At 32.7% G+C, this 18334-nt stretch overlaps 1 protein-coding gene across 17 annotated transcripts in view; it reads right to left on the minus strand.

Moving 5' to 3' along the window:
• The window catches only part of MYCBP2 (MYC binding protein 2), a 256367-nt gene that overhangs the window by 45450 nt on the left and 192583 nt on the right, over positions 1-18334 (minus strand). For 8 of the 17 annotated variants that reach the window (XM_036455729.2, XM_045588714.1, XM_045588713.1 and 5 more), the window contains 4 exons: positions 16550-16729; positions 6681-6782; positions 1430-3073; positions 413-582 (listed from right to left, as the gene is read on the minus strand). In XM_036455729.2, coding sequence (XP_036311622.1) covers positions 413-582; positions 1430-3073; positions 6681-6782; positions 16550-16729 — 2096 coding nt within the window. Of the gene's footprint in view, positions 1-412; positions 583-1429; positions 3076-6680; positions 6783-16549; positions 16730-18334 lie in introns of all 17 variants that reach the window. The other 9 variants (XM_036455735.2, XM_036455730.2, XM_036455728.2 and 6 more) reach the window with 6 other exon arrangements.

An 18334-nucleotide genomic window follows, 5' to 3' on the forward strand; every position in this document is an offset into this window, starting at 1 on the left:
GTCAGATGTACCTTTATTGTGAATGATCTTGAGTTTTCATGAGTTCTATAACACAATTAGGGATTAAGAAAAAGAGAGAGAAGATAAAAGAGTACAAAAAGAAAAGGAAAAGAGGGAAAATTGAGGGGAAGGTGAAAAGCTATTTATATGTATAAAATTTCATAATAAACATCTGCTAATAAGGCATATGTGCCACAGGCTAGTTGTCTTGTGTTATCATAGATATAATTTATTTTTGTAATAAAAACTGCTGGCCTAGCACAAATATTAAATATGTATATTATTACTCTAGTTATAAAGCTAGCCTTTAATATCAATTATGTTGAGTTATCTGATATTATATGATCATAAAAAGATATTTATAAGGTTTCTCCTCATCATTAACAATATAACCAGAACAGAATAAAAATACCTTTTCCCTTGCAGCAGCCTGTTTTTCCCGGAGGTATTTTTCTCTGCAGCGATCACATACCAGATACCAAGTGCTTCCTCCTATGCCACCATCACCACAGTTACCAGCCCATCCTCCACAAAAATGCCCAATGCTATTGTAACCTTGTCCACCAGCATAACGGCCACAACCTTGAAACAAGAACAAAGTAAGTGACCTTTGGTCTGAGCCTTGCCATTTATTCATTACCTTCTCATGTAAGCAAAATACTGAAGCGAGTATCTCACTTTTTTTTTTTTAATGGCTATTAACTATGCCAGAAAAATTGATTACCAAAAAGTAATCAATTAAATGATAGCTAAAATAGTCCGTACAGGCAGATGGGAAGAAATATACAATGTGCAATTTGGGTACATTTAGGTTTACTTAAGTATGCCAATAAAAGTAAACAAAATAGGAATAAAATATTCTGTAAAAATAATATATTTTAAGGAATCCCATATTTTACAAGAGGTTTTAGGTATAATATGTAGAAAGAGAAATCTTTTAACCAAACTTGTAATGGGCAAATTTTGGAGTACTAAACAATTGTTATAGAAATCCCTACATTGAACTAAAATATAATCTTCTGATAAAACAGTTGATATCATTTCCATAGGAAAATGCCCCCACTTCCTTAAATCAGTATAAAGTAATTTTGAGCAGAAAAACCTAAAATCAAAGTAAACCTAATACTGGAATCTTTCCTCTGTATACAGACATGTCATGATTTCTACTGTGTGACATACCTTAACAGTAAGATTTGGGTAGTAAAAACAGTTAAAAAATAAACAATATTTCAAATGTAATATATTAAAGTAAAATAGTATTAAATTGCCTTACTTATATTTCACAAAAAAACCTTTTAAGTTATAAGATACTATAAATTCTGAGCCAGTTTTCCTGAATTTTAATGTAATTTATAGAACATTTCAATTAAAAATATCTTCTTAGTATTTTTACAAAAATTACTTATATATGTTTAATAATACCACTTACCTGGGTGAGCTTGTCTCATATGGTAGGTCACTGGGTATGGATGTGACTCTCCACACAGCTCACAGATGGTATCTTTCTCTGGTCCTCCCACTGCCAGCTGGGCCATCTCACCAAATAAATTGCCCCTGGGCCGAACTTCTGCCTTTTCTTTTTTCTTTTTTTCTTTTTTGGCCTTCTTATTCTCTTTTTCACACTCTTTCTTTTTAAGGACTGCACAAGAACCAGGACTTGGAAAAATCATATTCTGGGAAGCTGCTTTGATAGTAGCCAAAGAAATGTCTTCCCAGAAAGCCACTAAATGTTGTAAAGTTAAGGGAAGAGGAGATTTAGACTTCATTGGGTGGTGCATGGACATTTCAAAAGTGGCTTCAGTTTTCCCATCCTCACATTTTTCATGCAGAGGTGGCTCCTTAAGCATAGACAACACCTTATTTTTGTTGATACTACCCATTTTAGATATATCTGGTCCATGAGGGGCAATATTAAACATATTCAGAGCAGATGATATTTCCAAAGAGTGTCTATTTTTTAACTTGGTTTCCTTTTCTTCTGCAGGTTGTTGGCTGCTTAAACTACTTCTTATAGGGGCATGTTCTTTGGAAAGTTCAGGATTAAATTTTAAAAAAGAAGAACAAGCCATTGCATCGTGCACTATGCCTTCGTGCCACAGGAAAGAGGCAAAGACTGCTCTGGCACACTCAGCCACGGAGGGAGACATGGCTTGCTTGGCTGGCTCTAACGGTTTGGCTCCATCTCCTTTGAAGAGAAAGCTGGATTTTTCCTTTTTGGGCCTGGTGTGTCTATTAGCACATTTTCGACTAATTTTGGGGGATGCTCTCATGTCCTGTTCCTCTTTCAGTGGGGCTTTTCCTATGCTGAAATGAACTTTATTTGAACCTTCTTCCCCACTCTTAAATTCACTGCTTTCATCACAGGTACCATCTGTTAGGCCATTCGTTTTTAAAGTACTTGAAGTGCAGACTTCAACCACCTCGCTGTGAAGGTTTTCTTGTACCACATGGGGAGAAGGAGCTCTATTTTCGGATCCCGGGGAATCTTTTGAATCCTTTGGTACTGGTTTTGGTTTTGGTGATGTTGATCGTCCCCTTAATGGTTCTGTGAGGGGCATTTTCTTCTTGCGGAGGGTATCTGGATCAAGTGTGTAAGAGTCTGATTTGGAACGTTCCCGAGGAGGATCAAGTTTTGTCTTAACAGGAGTGGTACTTTTTTGAGGTAGATTTTTATCATGTGGTGAGGAGGAGCGGGGAGAACTAGCACCAGATGGGCTAGACCTATTGGTTGGGAGAGTCTTTGGTTTAGGAGACGATGACCTAGAACCTGGTCCCGGGGATTCAGCTCTGAAACTAGAAGACATCCTCCCATCGGATTTCAGTGTCTGCAAGGTGTTATGGTTGGGGGACAATGACCTACTGTGAGAATCTGACCTCAACTTCGCAGCATCAGATTTCAACATGAGGGATTCACTAGCTGATAAACCTTCGGTACCCCTTGGTTTCTTTGGATCAGCAGAAGTCCGGCTCATACGTCCATCAGGTTTAACTGATCTGCTGTGTTTGGAAGACAGTTCTGATTTTCCTGATACAGAGACCAGTCTAGAAGATGTTGAGATAGTTCCTCGGTCACCTGTGTGGTTCATTTCATAGTAAGACTTGTTAATGAAATCACAATTTATTGATAATGTAGTCACTAAACACTGATTAAAAAAAAACCCACAGCTACAACATTTATATTCCTTGTCAAAGACAAAAAGACTTGAGAAATAAGATATTTCTCATAAAATTTCTATTATATAATTATACAACAATTTCTACCAAAAACAATTGTCATGGATGCAAAGCAGACTGAACAAACAGTAGCTATGGACTAATGTGAATTATCCACCATATCTGAACCTCAGCCTTCGAAGAATTAGTGAGAATTTAAATTTAGTGAGAGACTAGAAAAAAACAAAAAACAATTTTTTTGGAATAAAATATTGGGAAAACATATGTGTTTTTTAAATATGAAGCAGTTGAGCTAAATTTCCAGTACAATAATATCTCCCATCCTTATTAGGGATGTTAATGGTGCAAGTCTTGTTAAATTAGGAAACGGAATTTATAAACACATTTATCATTTTCAAGTCCACAAATAGGTACTATTAGGTGAAAATAGGACTGCTAAAGAGACACTAAATTTTAATGCTTGAATTACAACAATTTATAGTTAACATATGAATGCCCAAAGGTTATTATTTAATTACATGTAATTCAGGCAATCTATTGTTTATAAAGATATTGTACTCTAAAAGTTTATTTAGTTTATTAAGCTTAGCTGGTTAGAATTTTGAGCTTGTGTCCCCTTGGAATAAAAGAGGATCCACAGAATCAATACAAATCTGAACTGTGGGGGACCTTGAAATAAGGAGTCAAGAAAATAAAAGATAAAAGAAACATATTCTACCTTTTTTCTAGTAAAAACACTAGATATTTCTACATGGACACTAATGTTTGGGGTATCCTGACCCTGAATTGGTGTATCTCTCTTCTACTATTTCCTGCTTCCAGTAAGTGGTACAACCTACAATATTACCTTTCCTCCATATAATAAAAATTTCCAATTTTAGTGCAACTGATATTAATTAGTTGTTATAAGAAAAGCAATCTGATTAAAGTGATGCATGTGGTATAAATTACTGAAAATTCATAAATCTTGCTTGCTAGATGTATTTATATGTTTTTAAAAAGGGTATTTAGCAAATTCAAATACATTTGTTAACTGGTTACATTTCAGGTATTTTTTAGAGTAATATATGTTTTGGCTTGCTTGTGTGTGTGTGTCCATGCATCTAGGTGCACATATGTGTGTGTAGTCACACTCTAGCTATCTATAAGTGAAGGCAATGTTGCTACAGAATCTGGCCTTCTGATGGAAGGTCTGTAAGAACTGGTATTTTTATCTATTACTCTTCACAGATGTAATGTCAGGAATGGGTCCCTGGAATAATAAGTGCTCAAAAAATATTTGTTGAATCCCTGTTTTTTTTAATGTTTATTCTGCTAGTCCCAAATCTTCAGATTCTCCAAAAATCCACTTCTTACAATTATAGCTCCCAAGGCTATAGGGCAGAGATGACAGTAACCTTGTTGTGTAAGAGGCGGATGCTTGCAAGTTAATTCTGAAATAATGAAGTATGGCAAACAGCATATTTGGAACACATTTTAACTGCATCATGCCAGTGTTTAAAATAATAACTCATTCTCTGGATGAATAAAAACAACTACTAAATATAATGCTCTTCAGTTTCTTGTAATTCCTTATTATTCTGTCATCAATTTCATTGATCATGTATATATTATAAAATCAGTATGAAAACTGGGCTAAATTCAGAGGAAAAGTGGTAAAACAAACCACAACACACACAAAAATAATCCAAATATTTATGCTGTCACAAAACAGATAAATAGATGTTACAATCTTGATAAGTTCTTTCAAATCACATAAAAATAGTTTAAGAAATTGCTGCCCATTTTACTGATCGAGTAATAGAATCAAAGAGAAAATATTGTAAACATATATACTGAATCCTTGCCACTAATTTTGAATGTGTAATATTTGTAGTACTATTTTTTTTTGTAATCTGATAGTGGATAATGCCTTCATCATCACATTTATTTTAGATGCTGAATTATATATATTTAAAAATAATATATCATTTGTTATGTGTGTAAAACTATATGGTAACTGATGTTTACCTTCATTTGGGTTTCAAAGTTTTAAAGCAGGTAGTAAATATTACTAAAATTTGTCATGTTATGGCTATTTGAAAGATCAATAAGCATAAACAAATATTTTGCTAAAAATCTTTAGGTCTCGTAATACTTTCACATTATCACTTAACTAATTCATCATTAAACTAATTTCATAATTATATTGTCATATGTAAATTTAAATGATAATAGGCAAAACATTTTCTAACCTCAAAAGAATTCTGAAAAACAAAACAAAAAACAAGACAGAATAGAAATTTAGTAGATTCAAATAAAATTAGTAATCATGTTTAATCTTAAGTATTCATTCAATAACCTGCATAATTTTTATGCCAAAATTGTAAACACTAAAACTATATGATACCATACTGTAATATAGCAATATCTTACACTGTAACATTACATGCATAATATGTAGTACATGTCAGGTTACATAACAGTATATATTATAGATATCAGGTTCTATAATACTATTTAATATACTACAGTATTTTAAAGTATCACTGTCAACTATATAAAGAATAAATTTAAGATTGTTTTATCCATTTCTAAGAAAAAATAAATATAAAAATTACCTTAAAAATATATACAGTATAATAGCTATTGCTACAACATTTTTAAATAAAATTTTCCTAAAGTACAGAATTTAAAAAATTTAAATATTAGTCAGACAAAAATATTTAGTATACAGTATTCTATAGTATTTTAGAAAATTAAACATATTTTTAAATTGTCTGAAATTTTATCAATTATCAATATAGTTTAAACATTACTACATTTAAATTTTTAAAATAAAGTGACTAACAAAATACTATAAGGAAGACTCTTGTCAGACAGGACAGGTAACTGATAACTAAGTTAAATTAAAAAAAAATTAACCTAATTATCAGTGTTTCAAATAAAACACTAAAGTAGGAAAATAAATTCTGCAGTATATAACAGAAAACAAAGACCAACTGCTACAAAAGATACTATATTCTTATAGGTCACAATGTGCCTCATGACATATGCAGGTGGGACAAAAGTAAATTTATAGCTGTATGTATGGAAAAGAATACAATAATTATTAATAATAAAAGAATAAACTCTGTTTCATGTACTCACAACTGGAAACTTATTTTTGCCCCACCCTGTATATTCCACTTTTTTTCTGAAAATGATTTATAATTCTTCAAATCAGGCACTTCTTTCTATATACTATTTTATTTTTTAAGACTTCATAGAGGTTTGAGATTAAATAAGAGTAATATTTAGCCTACATTTATTGTCAACATGCATATCAGTCAGGATAATTGCTACTATACTATTGAATAGATAATATCTCAAATTAATCCCAAAATATCAAAATTTAAATAAAATAATAAACTTTAAATCTTAAAAAATGAAATGGGATGAAAATGACTGAAGTGAACTAAAATGTCTTCATTGAAACTGCCTATGTTCACTAAGAATGGCCCATCCAGGAATGCACGCATACCCACCCTTCAGTTTGTGAGATAAAGATGAAAGAGCAGAGGCAGGCCCAGCTACACCATAATTTTTGTAAATGCGCTCACGAGAAGCAAGGTTGCGAGATGGAGATTCTACAGTGAAAAACAGTGGCAAAGAAGCAGCACAGATTCAATGGAAAAAAAAATTAGCAGAAAACACAAGCAGCAACAAAGCATTTCAAATGGTATGCATGACTTAACTACTAATAAAAGTTTATTCAGCTAGATTTTTCAACAACTTTATATTTTTCTAAAATTCAAACGAAATACAAAGGTCAAAATAGTTAATTTAGATTAATAATGATAGCTTTAAATGTGGTAATTTAAACGTTAAGTAAGGCTTATAGCTCTGATAAATCAATTTTGAGCATTTCTTTTTAGATTAATACTACTTAAACTTGCTTTTCTTTATGGACCTGGGGAGTATTATGTTAAGTGAAATAAGCCAGTTAGAGAAAGACAAGGATCACATGATGTCACGCATATGTAAATCTAATGAACAAAATAAACAAAATAGAATAGTCTCACAGATAGAGAACAACTATCAGAGGAGAGGGGGGTTGTGGACTGGGTGAAAAAGTGACGAAATTAAGAAAAATAAAAACAACCCAACTCATAGGCTCAGACAACAACAGCTTGGAGATCACCAGAGGGAAAGGGGTGGGGAGTAGGGGTAGTTAGAAGATAATAGAGGGAAGATAACAGTGATGGAAAAAGATTTGAATTGGAATGGTGAACATAAAATACAGTATACAGATGATGTATTATATATAATAATTATAACTGAATCTATTGTCCCCTTGATTTCTGTAGGGACAAGTGACTGATTATTCCAGTATGTATCTCAGAATGGACTCAAGTTAGCATTTATGATTATTTTTCTTAGTTTATCTTCAGTGAAAAATGTTAGTACCAATCCCAATATTTAGTGTTTGTTTTATAGGTCTTATTACTGAGTTACCACACATCTTTTTATACATTTCACAATACAAACACAGCAAAGGAAATTTACAAGTCACTGAAAGATGTTAAACATCCATGATTTATCATGCCGAAAATGAAATAAAAGTTAAATAATTTATCTTTTAAAAAGAATTAATAGAACCTTAAAAGTATAGTTTTTTAAAAGCAGTATGCCAAAAATATCTCTATCTAAATCTTTTAAAAAATCCATTAATTTAAAGGTTAAATTTTAGCAATTAAAATAAATACAAATAACTGAGCTGAAATATATTCAGGTAATGAGATAACTTTCTTAATATTATTGAAATAAAAAAAAAAAACACACAACAACCTGGATACACCATACATTTTGCACAAAATAACAGTAATAGTTGTCTGATTCATTATTATGGCCAAGAATAAAGGTGAACTACTCATAAACCAAAAAGTTATTCCATGTAAGATACTGAGTACTTGTCATGTGTCAGACATTGTTCTAGCCATTGAAGATAAAAGGATGAACAGAAATAAGGTCCCAGCTCTTATGGAGCTTATCTTAAGGCGAAAGAAGAAATAAACAAATAAATACACACTTGATCAAGTGATGATAAACTTGGGAGTCATAAGCATGCAGATGTTGAAAACTATTACATGCCTGGATAAGATCACTTAGGGTGTGAGGTCTAGAAGAGACCAAAGCTCTCAGACATTCCTAGGAATACAGAATACAGGAGGATGTTAAAAAAAGAGACTAGAAATGAACAGTTAGTGAGATAGGAAATATTCAGCAGGCAAAGAAGGAGATTCAAGGAAGAAAGGTAAATTCCGTCTAACACAGCTGATAAATCAAGTAAAATGAGATCTTAGAATTGACAAGTGAATTTAGTAAAAAAACAAAAACAAAAAGAAAAAAGAGCCAAAGACTAATTCTAGCAATTTCTGTAGGTAAGGACAACTAGAAGAATACCTTGCAGTGGGTTCAAAAGGGAATGGCAGTAATGGATGGAGAGATGTACTACATGCTACCAAATCATTTTAAACAAAGTAAAAAAAATGTTAGTTTTTTTTTAAAGATATTTCTCCATTGGTTTTAGAAAGTAAGGTAGAGGGAGAGATAGAAACATCCTATATAATAAAAGGGTAATAGGCAAATTCACCCTAACTACAGAACCACTGGGAATGACCAGTTGGTATGACACGCACTGACCACCATGGGTCAGACGCTCAATGCAGGAGCTGCCCCCTGGTGGTTAGTGCATTCCCACAGGGGAGTTCTGCTTGGCCACAAGCTGGGCTGACAGCTACAAGTGCAGCAGTGGTGGCAGGAGCCTTTCTCGGCTCCTTGGCAGCACTAAGGATGCCTGACTGCAATTTAGGCCTGATCCTGTGGGGAGAGGGCCTAAGCTGCAGTTGGACATCTTCCGAGGGGTCCCGGACTGTGAAAGGGTGCAGGCCAGGCTAAGGGACCCCCCACCTCCCAGTGCACAATTTTCGTACACCAGGCCTCTAGTTAATGATAAAAGAGAATCATTGATTGGCTGCCTCTTACATACTTCTCACTGGGGACCAAGCCTGCAACCCGGGCATTTGCTCCAATTGGGAATCGAATTGTGACCTCCTGCTTCATAGGTTGATGCTCAATCACTGAGTTACAACAGTCGGGCAAAAAATGTTCAAATTTTAATATTTTTGAGCATCTTTCATTTTGAAGGCTATAAAACTCAAAAGATACCAGGCACTACAAAAGAAATTCTTATGCTATTTAAATATCATGTAATACGTAATCTGCAACTATCCTTGAAAATATCAGTTAGAAGGATACCAGTTTTGGATTGGAAGAATTATTCAAGAGGAATTCCAAATACCACTGTAAGGATATAGTCTTGTGGCCTGGCTGCTAAAGTCTGTGAAAACTGACTTATCAGAAGGACACAGAAGCAGAAAATCAGAAAACTATCTTAATTAGGAGCTACCATAAAATAAATGTGAAAAACTATGAGGATAATTGTAGGATAAGATGGCAGAGGTTTAAGAACAAACTCCTGGAAAAGGTTTTGAAGACAAAACAGCCTTTAAGTCTTTTTGAATTTAAAAAGCCTAGAGAAATTGGATTCCTAGTCATTATTCAGAGTAAGAAGAAAAACATTATTTGTTTGTTTTTTTAATCCTTACCTGAGAATCTTTTCCACTGATTTTTAGAGAGTGGAAGAGAGAGGGAAGACAGAGAGAAACATCAATGTGAGAGAAACACATCCTTTGGTTGCCTCTTGCACGAGCCCTAACCAGGGCCCGGGCCAGGAAGAAGCCTGAAACCAAGGTAAGCACTCTAGATCGGAACTGAACCCAGGACCCTCTACTATGGATAAGCCAACACCCTATCCATTGAGCCAAACAGGCTAGGCAAAAGGTTATTGTTAAATGCCTAATAAGTTAAACTGTAACTACAGATAACATTTGTGCCATGTATATAATTTATACAAAGTTTGCTCATTTATATTTTTATATAGTTAACTTTTTAAAAGACTCATGTTTTTCAATTAAAAAAATATAGTACTTAATAGTATGCAATATCACTGTATAATATATATGTATGTCCAGAATCCTATAAATGTATTGGGAGAAAAGTGGAATTATGTGAATGATAAAGGAGCTTAAGACATAGAATAGGAACTAAAAATTATTTACATAAATGTTAGCATACTAAATGAGTAATAAAAGAATGAAAGATAGAACAAAACTTCCAAATAAGGATAAAACAGAAATAAGCTTTTCGTTAGAATATAACTTTAACCCACATGATATGAATGCAGAAAGGAAGAGGAATGAAAACATGTAAGATGGATAATCCTCAAAATATGATGTGTCTCTAAATGACTTCTAGATGTAACTGTACTTGGATGAAACATAGGTAGCATATACCGATTATATAGTAAATCCCTAGTAAAAATGGTTAAGAGATATAACATTAGGGAAAGGCTTATCACTTCAGAGTTTGTGGTGGACAATATAGAAAAATTCGGAGCAAAATATGATATATATCCTAGGCCTCAGAAAGAATATTTCAAAAATATTCCAACAAAAGATTAAAGATTGCTCTTTGAACAGTGACTCCAGACACCCAAAAATAAAATTGTGATTTCCCAAAATTGCTTATTAGTTGCAAGGAAAAAAAATAGTACCTATCCATTAGAGAAACAAGACCTGTTTGATCAGGTGATTTACAATAACCATATCCTACCTTCAGAAGGATACAACATGTATGTAGCATAAAGACAGCTAAAATGCAACCAAAACTAAAAGGCTTTCAGGATAAAATAATTGTTTGCAGAAAGAATATAAAAGCGAGAACCAGTCACTGCCTCGAACCCGGGAAATGAATGAATCACAGACAAATTAGAGGCATGTTCCATTTTTCATTGTTGTCGGAAGGCAGAGGGCAGGACTTTGCTTCCATATTTTCTATCAAACTGAGAACAGACAACCAGAGCAGCCTGTGACAGTTCGACTTTCCCATCTGGCAGCTTATCAAGGACATCGCCAAGGGGTTTAAGGTACAAATAAGGAGGTTAGATGAAATGACCTCTTGGCTTTTCCAATTTTTTTAGTTTATGTAAGGTAATTAAGATGTAATTGGAAAAAATAAAATTACTGGAGTTAAACCTCTCTTATTTAAATCTTAGGTTTTCCACTTACCAGTTAACTGTATAACTTTGGGAAAGTCACTGAGAATTCCTGTATCTCTAAAGTAAGAGCTAGATGAATTAAACACTAGCAATTAATTATGCCTTCATATGACATATATCTTAAATAAACTGAAGGGAGAAGAAACTCATTCTCTAATGATTAATGATGAAAAGTCTGATTTAAAAAGATAAATAGTTGACTTGGGTGATGGTATCACGGTTTATGTATATGTTCAAACTCATCAAAATGTATACACTTAAATTCAATAAAGCTGTAATAATATTTAGTTTTAATTTTGCTAAATCTAAGCAATGAGATATACTACTGTGTAGACATTTTAGAGAAAAGTGGAACATAAGGAAGACTGAATATGAAAGTAGAATTTAAATTCTTTGAGAACTGTTTTCTAGTCATGGCTGATGTATCTTAGTGGTTAGAACATCGTCCCTCATACCAAAGGGTCATGCGTTCGATTCCCGGTCAGGGCACAAACATGAGTTGCAGATTCTATCCCCAATTGGGGTGTATGAAGCAGTCAATCGATGTTTCTCTTTCATATCAATGTCTGTCTGTCTGTCTGTCTCTCTCTCTCTCTCTCTCTCTCTCTCTCTCTATTTTCTCTCTCTTTCCCCTTTTCTCTCTCTCTGGAATCAATGGGGGGGAAAATGTCTTTGGGTGAGGATTGAAAAAAAAACTTTCTAAATTAAATTAATTGCAAATCACGAAAATACTTTAATGTTTCATTTTTATGTAAAATGTACATATAAATAATTTGATGGAGTATTTACACCAGTCAGCAATGCCATTGTTAGTTAGGAAAATGCCAAATATGCTTTTTTCCCAAATAAGCTTTTCATATTCAAATTATATTACAGTTTACTGGAGCTAAATTACCCAAATGAACTACTAATTTTGTCCTTAAAATCTTTTTATTCTGCTAATGGTATTAGGTAAAAATTTTATCTTTCATAACTAAAACAAGAAAACTGACTTACTTCTAGACTGCCTCCCGCAACTGTGATTAGCATGTCTAAATATTTCTAAACTTGTTTCTTCCTCTACATTCCCACTGTAATTTACTTAGTTTAAAAGCCCTACTCCGCTTTTCTTTGCACTTCCTGCCTCTAACTTTCGCCCCTTCTCCAGGATCTTTTTCATAATATTTTCAGTCCTTGCATAAATGTAAAACTGAACCTGTCACACCTTTTGTTTTAAAATTCTGTGGTACTACTTATTTCCCTCCTCTGCTCCCTCCCTTCTATTCCCTATACTTAGAGGATAGTCTCATCAACGAAGTATGGCTTATAAGACCCTTTATAATGGCCCCATTCTCACTAGTGTAAAATGCTGCCACAAGGGCATTAACACTCTCAGCTACAAATGCATGAAGTTTCTTAAATGAAGCGTATTTTAGCATGATCATATGAAGTGGTTAAAATGGTGTCTGTTATATTGTAAATGTTTGAAATGTGTTCGCTATTTCTATTTCATACTTTTTCTTCTTTCATCAAGCTACCAACATACTCTCCACATGTTAACTCTGGGCTGTTGCCAGCTTTCTTTTTTACTGAAACAAACAAAAGAACATCTGCAAGCTCCTAACACTATACCTTTTTCTTTCTCTCCTGTTATGACAGAAAAACAATGTGTGCTCCTCCTTAGTCAACCTTTCCACTTTTTTGCTAGATTTCATCCTCTCTCCTATGCAAGAATTTTGTTCAAGCTACTCTCCTGTCTCCTGCATCAATTTCTCTCTCTCTACTGGATCATTCTCCTTAGAAAACAACCTTGATATTATTTTTTTCCATTAAAAAACAAGTAAAAAACATCTCCAGACATCACATCATCTCTCCTAGTTTCACTTTGTTTTTCTTTTCCCTGTAAATCCTAAGAGAGCAGGTACAGATATCATTCTCTACCTCAGCTAACTAGAATCTTATTGCAGATTTACTTACTAAGTTTAAAAACTACACAAATAATTTTGAAATAAGAGAGTAAATTATAAAATATACTTCTTTCTCTCTTATGCATGGTAAGATAAGAAAAATTTGTAACTTTCATTTCTGAAATTATTCTATTTCACTAGAATAACTGGTGAAATAATTTGTTTATATATACAGATATGTGTGCATTTATAATAAAATAATTTTGCTAATTAAAAACCCAACAAATTAATATGCCATATTATTTTAAATTGCAGAGATTAGTGAAAAAAATTATGCTTCAGAAAAAAATATACCCTAAAGAATTACTAATAAGAATGCTCACAGATATGTTAGATAATGCTGACATGGGGGCAGTTCATGTGTAACTATGTAGAGCTCATCTACTTAGCTGGGAACTTGAGTTATGACATTTTGGAAATTTTTTGCTTTCAAACCAAGATACATTCTTAAAATTAAACTATAAAGGGAAAATAACCAATCTCAGTAAAGCTAATACTCTAGATGCTAGAACTAAATATAAGCAGAAATTATGAATATGAATAAATTTTGCATTAATCATCAGTAGGCATAGTTAAATATTTAAAAACATGGCCTTTGTAGTTAGTAGAACTGCCTCATGTTCTGGATCTACCATCTTACTATGACTGTTTCTATAGCGAATCATTTATCTTCTCTAAGCCTGTTTCTTTATCTGAAAATGGGAGACATTATCTCCAATGAGTATGTATTAAAGTTGCTTAGGTATAGTGTTTAATACATAGTGGTGATGATTCATACAAGCAAAAATTAATATGACTTTCTATACACATTTTATTTTAGCATCACAAAAGTATAAAAGAAAAATGACTCTCATTTTACTAATTAGTAAAGGGAGTATATGTAACCCACCTTCTAAAGCAAGATGACATGCTGGTGGAATGGATGGCAGTGAAGTTCAGGAAAAGGTAACTTACTAGACAGTCCTAATAATGGGCACTCTGCCATGTTTAATTTTCCTAATAAGATAGGATGAATATAATTCTAATTTGTTTCCAAAATATTAAAAACTATTTTTGGATTCCATAGCCTTTTTTTAATATGCTAAAGATAAAATCTTTTGGTTTCTTGATTTTGGAAGTCAAACTTCAGTGAAATTCTGCTGAGAATAAAAGGAATGTAAAAAGATCTAAGTAATTCCTGATGTTACAGTACAGGCAAGTAATGATTCAGAAATTTGGTGAGATATTTCTAGGCCACAATTTCAAATTTATCCCAAGATAGTGGCAAAGGAAGCGGCGGTACAGATAACACTTAGATACAATATGCATAAAATTATATTAACACATGCCAGCAGGAAACTTATTATCCTTTAGAAGAGACAAATCTGATTTATCTTAGTCGTTATAGTCCATTTTAAAATATTTCATTAAATAATTTGGTAAAATAAAACAGTAATTACACGTTTTTTGAGAAGATTTGTAATGACCCTTTAGGTCAGGGGTGGGAAACATCGACCCATGGGCCACATAAAACTTATGAAATCTTTTGGTCTGCTCCTGCCCAGACATTAGGAGTGAATTAATTAAATGTTTGACTAAATACAGCAGGCTAATTTTTAAGTTGATAATTTTCTATGGGCCACAAGTTATGTAAATATCCAAATGGTCCTTGAAAGAAAAAGGGTTCCCTTCTCCTGCTTTAGATATAAAAAGGTCCTTATTTCTTATTTCTCCTGCCTATTGTCACCAAGACATTATCAGTGTAATTTCCATTTAAATTTTATACCTATAATATGAATTTCTTGATTATGACTTATTGTCCTTTGTTTTTTTCCTTGATCTTACCTTTAAAACTTCCTGTAACCTGAATACATCTAAATGAAAAAGTCTATTGCTCCATAAAATGAATAAACTAAGTCTTTTCTCCTCTTTATCCTTCTATAATAAAATGCTTATCAAGAAAGAAAAAAACCACACAACTATTTTACACATGTGACACTATTATATTTCCTTAAAATTCTCTTAAGAGACATTCAAGTGAATGCCATACATAGAGATGATTAGCTAAATTGATACTACTTATATTTATAAACTAACTTCATTAGTTGAACTTACTTAATATATAGTACAAATCTGGAAAAGTTTATATATTCTTGCATTTGTTTTACCTTAGTTATTGATAGATAATTACATCACAGTTAATAACATCATTTGCTAACTATATATATATATATATATATATATATATATATATATATGTATAATATATATGGTGATTAGCATAGTAATATATATATTACTCTGATCCCTAATAAAAACTAAATGAGCTAGCGTTATCTTAAGTAATCCTAATAACTGTTATCAAAGTAATTTTGTAGAAAAATAACTTAGACATTAGTGTGGATGTAATTTATTAAAGCAAAGAGGTCATGCATTTGAATCCAAATAATGGTTTTTGTAAGCTAAGACTTTCATAAACTATCTCACTCAGTGAGTGTATTTATATATTATATAGCCAACCTGTGAACTGAAGGCCAAGAAGAACATGTTGTTATATTGTAATGAACTTAAAGGAAGTGTATGTGGAAGCATCAGGAGGTCATTAAGAAAAAGGAACACTCAGTTAAGTGTAATTTCATATTTGTGTGAGGTATTGTCATAGATGAAAGGCTAGAGCAATCCTAGGAGGCTGAACTGGAATCAAATAATCAGTTTAATGTGTTAAGAATGAGAACAGCAGCAAAAAATAAAAAAATAAAAAAAGAGAAAAAACAACAATTTGAAAAATTCTGGAAACCTAAATTGTTATATATTTTTATGAGCAAGAAATTCACTTAAAAGAAACAAACCTGCCCAGTACATTCTCTCTTCCACCTATTGGAATAGTGAAATAGGTTTATTCTCTTGGGGCATCTCTAAGTAACAAAAATCCAACATAAAACAAAGAACGTTATCCCTATAACTGGTGCTTAGCACAGTCATGCACATTATAAAAGAAATTTTTAAATTAAATATGTTTTTCCTAACATGTTTTATAGTACATATTTGTGAATACAGGAATTAGAATAGAAAGTGTAAATCATATTTTAATAACTACACTTAAAAAAAAGTGTGATTAAAAACAAATGTCTTAGCTGCAGAATGTCTTAGCTCAGAATAGCTTAAATGCTTCAAAAATGTGGGAAGGAATAACAATCCTCATTAAGTAAAAACCAGTCTGTTGAGTTGGTAAATTATTAGTAACTGATAAACAACTCAGAACAAAGCTTCAGCAATAGCTTAATGAGGCAGGTAAGACTGACAGACTTACTCTGAAGCTGAGGCTGCTGGAAGGAAAGGGGCTGTCCGAACACAAATGGGCTGTGGACAAGGGAAGAGGGAGGTTTTGCAGCTTGATCAAAGATGGAAGGAGCTGGGAGATTGGGCCGTGACTGAATTGAATTCAATATGGCACTCAGTTGGTCACCTGCAGTGGGCAAAACAGTCAAAACTACAACTTGTTATTAACACCCCAAATGGCAAAGTAAGCCATGTTTTATGACATTCAGATAGTCAAACACTAAATAAAACTATGCCAATTCAGAAATATGTGGAAGTTTGTGATCATTATCCTGAAATTAGGGACCAAGCTTCATGTTGTTTTAATATTGGAAGCACCCCACAAAATCTAATAGCCCAAATCCATTTAAATTCATATACACCATCTAGCAGCAGCATGTGAGAATACCAAGTCTATGAAGAACCTATGATACATTGTACATCATCCTATATAATAAAGAGCTAATATGCAAATTGGTCATCATGCCCTCACCCAGGGACAGGGGGACCTGAGGCCAAGCCCCCCAACCAGTGGGACTTGATGGGAGACCTGAGACTGTGTCCCCTGCTTGGTGGTGCTTTACAGGGGTGGGGCCAGCCAGGTCTGGGTCTTGCATGATTTTGAGGTGCACGCAGGTGGGAGGGGACTTGACTCTGGGTAATGCAGTATGACCAAGACTTTGACAGGAGGGAAATTTTCATACACATTTTATTAATTTTCTTTTATCCCTAACATTTTTATTATAGAGAAAGGTCAAATAACAATATTAAAGTATTTCTTCTAATTAATTCCCTTTTAGTGTACACAAATTTTGTGCACAGGTCCACTAGTGTAAGAATAAGTGAAGGTCTAAATGTCTTTGTATGAAGTACCTGACAATGACTAAGTATACTTCATGCAAAAAATAAGCAAATAAGATGAGGTGTTTTTTTTTTTTTTTTTATGTGGAATTCACGGGTAGCAAAGTATATGTTATTAACTTAGTAATATATTTATACTATAGTTAAAAATTAAAATTTCATTTTTAAAATTTAATGTTGAAGAAATTATACATTTTGGAAAGCATGATCTCTTTTGCTTTAATGGGTAATATAAAAATCTATGATAATAATGTAAAAAGGAATATGTATCTAATTTATTAGAATAGTGTCTCAAATATGAAGTCTGACATTTACCTTAAACTTAAATACTAAGGAAAATAACAGAAGAATATTTTTAAAAATATGAAATAATGTAACTGGATAGGTAATAGTTTCTCATTTATGAGACTATATATAAAATAGTTTAAATGATGCTGAAAAGAAAAAAATATACCTAGACATAGGCACAACTGGAAAGCAGCACCTCTCAGCCACATTCCTTATGTATAATAAACCTTCATAAATAAACATTTCAAATGAAGCACCAACAGGAATAGATTCATATGAAAAGAGCTGTGCACACAAGTGATACATTTTTACTTTTTAAAAAATTAATGCTGTAGGTTAAAAAAGGATTTTAAAGATTATGATGAATTTTATAAAGAAAAATAATTTCTTGATCTTGAATAGTATAATGAGTTAAATAAAATGGGGACTATTATTAAAGGTAAGATAATAAATAAACAAATAAATAATAGATATTTATTCAGATTAAAGTTCTTTTAAAAATATATATTTTATTGCTTTTGTTACAGAGAGGAAAGGAGAGGGATAGAGAGTTAGAAACATTGATGAGAGAGAAACATCAGCTGCCTCCTGCACACTTCCTACTGGGTATGTGCCCGCAACCAAGGTA

The sequence above is a fragment of the Pipistrellus kuhlii genome, unplaced genomic scaffold (genome assembly GCF_014108245.1).
Source record: "Pipistrellus kuhlii isolate mPipKuh1 unplaced genomic scaffold, mPipKuh1.p scaffold_m20_p_3, whole genome shotgun sequence".
NCBI lineage: Eukaryota > Metazoa > Chordata > Mammalia > Chiroptera > Vespertilionidae > Pipistrellus > Pipistrellus kuhlii.